Below are 1,921 nucleotides of genomic sequence, written 5' to 3'. Positions count from 1 at the left end.
GCCGAGCAAAGGAGACTTGCTCTCGTGACTGCCTTCTCGCAGAACACATTCTTTGACAGCCCATAACCCCTGTACGAATAGTGGGATTCGCTTCTATGACTTCGTAGAACGAAATCCACAAGTAAAGTCCGCATTTTGCTAAATTAATTTAATGTGCTGTCTATGGCTTTAAAAATGTGAACACTTGTTTGAATTCCGTCAGAATTGGGATACGTGGTACTCTCTCTCTCTCTCTCTCTCTCTCTCTCTCTCTCTCTCTCTCTCTCACACACACACACAATTACAAACACATACACACAGAATCCTGACCCCGTCGTTTTATGCAAGAAAAATTATGAAATTATGCAAACTGAGCCTAAAAATGTGAAATTATGCGATTCTGTTAATGTTAACAAATAATGATAAAGGAAAATAATCAGAAATTATGCAAAAAATGATCAAATTTTGCTGAATTATGAAGGTTGCATAAAACCACGGGGACAGAGAATCTAAAACACATAATCTCACCAAGCACAGTCACCGACAATGCACTTGTCGCCCTCAGCACAGGAAAGTACAGATTCTCTGCTATGCACGTGACCTCTAACTGCCCACCAGAGGTCACGGAGATGTCCAGTTCATAAAGATATAGGTCATCAATTTGGAGTATGGATGCCCTTTGACCTTGTGCAAAGTTGTCACCATTGACCTTGACACTGAACAAAGGCTCAGGCGCCATGTCAGATTTAGAGGTGGAACACCGTATGCGAAGAGTGACGTTACTTCCGGTGCAGAGGTTTATGGGGTTGGAGTGTCCAGATATCATTTCAGTTCGAACCGTGGTTGGGCCATCTAAGTAAAATAACAATAAAATAAGTAAACTACATTCTTATTGATCCCTATGGTAAGGTTAGAAATACGCTAACTTTCAGATTACTATACGGATAAATAAGTGCATACAAGAATACATCAAGGTAACTTAATTTACAATATCGCTAGTCTAGCATCTGCGTTTGTGGCTGCGATTTTTGGGCATTTTTTCGCGGCCGCGATTTTTGCATTTTTCAAAAAAGACAAAACAACAAAGCTACTTCATAACATATCAGACATGAGTTTTGATAAGTTTTAAGATGTCCCAGTGTATCTACATCTATTTTCACGCAGAGAATATAAGCACACGTACATTACATTACATACTATTTATATTTCTGTTAGTCTTTTATTTTTCCCTCTCGAGTTTTTGTTGTGTTTTAATTTGTTGGTGTGTTACTTTTTCTAAAAATTGTTCTGATGATTTGTTGTTTTTTTATGTGTGTCTATACAATACAGCGTAATGTCATTTAATTTGATGTTGTTCCTACTCTTTTAAAAATATAAATGTGTTACGTTAGAGCGTGTCTCCACCAAAACCGAATACAGAGTATTGGACAGCATTACCGAAGCAAAAAAAAATAAATCTTGGTGCCTGTTCTTGTCTTATGTTTGTTAATTAACTCTTTATCTCCATATTTTGCTTAACTCATTTCAAAGTTCTCTCCTGTTACCCAGCATTTCACACAGATGAATGGTCTGTAGATATAGATTTATATTCTTTGAGATTTTGCGAGTGAAGACTCCCTTCATGTATATATATACGTCGTCACAGAGAGTTGAAAACTTGAAAATTGAGGACAACTTTTTGGCAACTTTTGCCACTTTTTGTGGCAACTTTTGGCAACTTTTGGACAAAAAATGGCAACAAACGCAGAGGCTAGACTAGTAACTAATAATGACAGTAAACATGCTGGGCCTATTGCTGGACGCCACTGTTCAGCGTCATGTTTTTGAGCTAGGGTTAAGTATTGTGTCTTGCTCAAAGACACACACACAAACACACTCTCACACACACACACAGACAGACACACAGACACACACACACACTCACACACACACACACATACAC

General features: G+C 38.1%; 1 protein-coding gene across 1 annotated transcript in view; it reads right to left on the bottom strand.

Annotated features, from left to right (window-relative positions):
• The window catches only part of LOC101860407, a gene marked incomplete at both ends in the record, with an annotated part of 10,424 nt that overhangs the window by 1,251 nt on the left and 7,252 nt on the right, over positions 1-1,921 (bottom strand). The window contains 1 exon segment of the mRNA XM_013081822.2: positions 508-831. Coding sequence (XP_012937276.1) covers positions 508-831 — 324 coding nt within the window.

This window comes from Aplysia californica, unplaced genomic scaffold (genome assembly GCF_000002075.1).
Source record: "Aplysia californica isolate F4 #8 unplaced genomic scaffold, AplCal3.0 scaffold00147, whole genome shotgun sequence".
Lineage (NCBI taxonomy): Eukaryota > Metazoa > Mollusca > Gastropoda > Aplysiida > Aplysiidae > Aplysia > Aplysia californica.
This window is presented reverse-complemented; position numbering and strand designations above follow the sequence as displayed.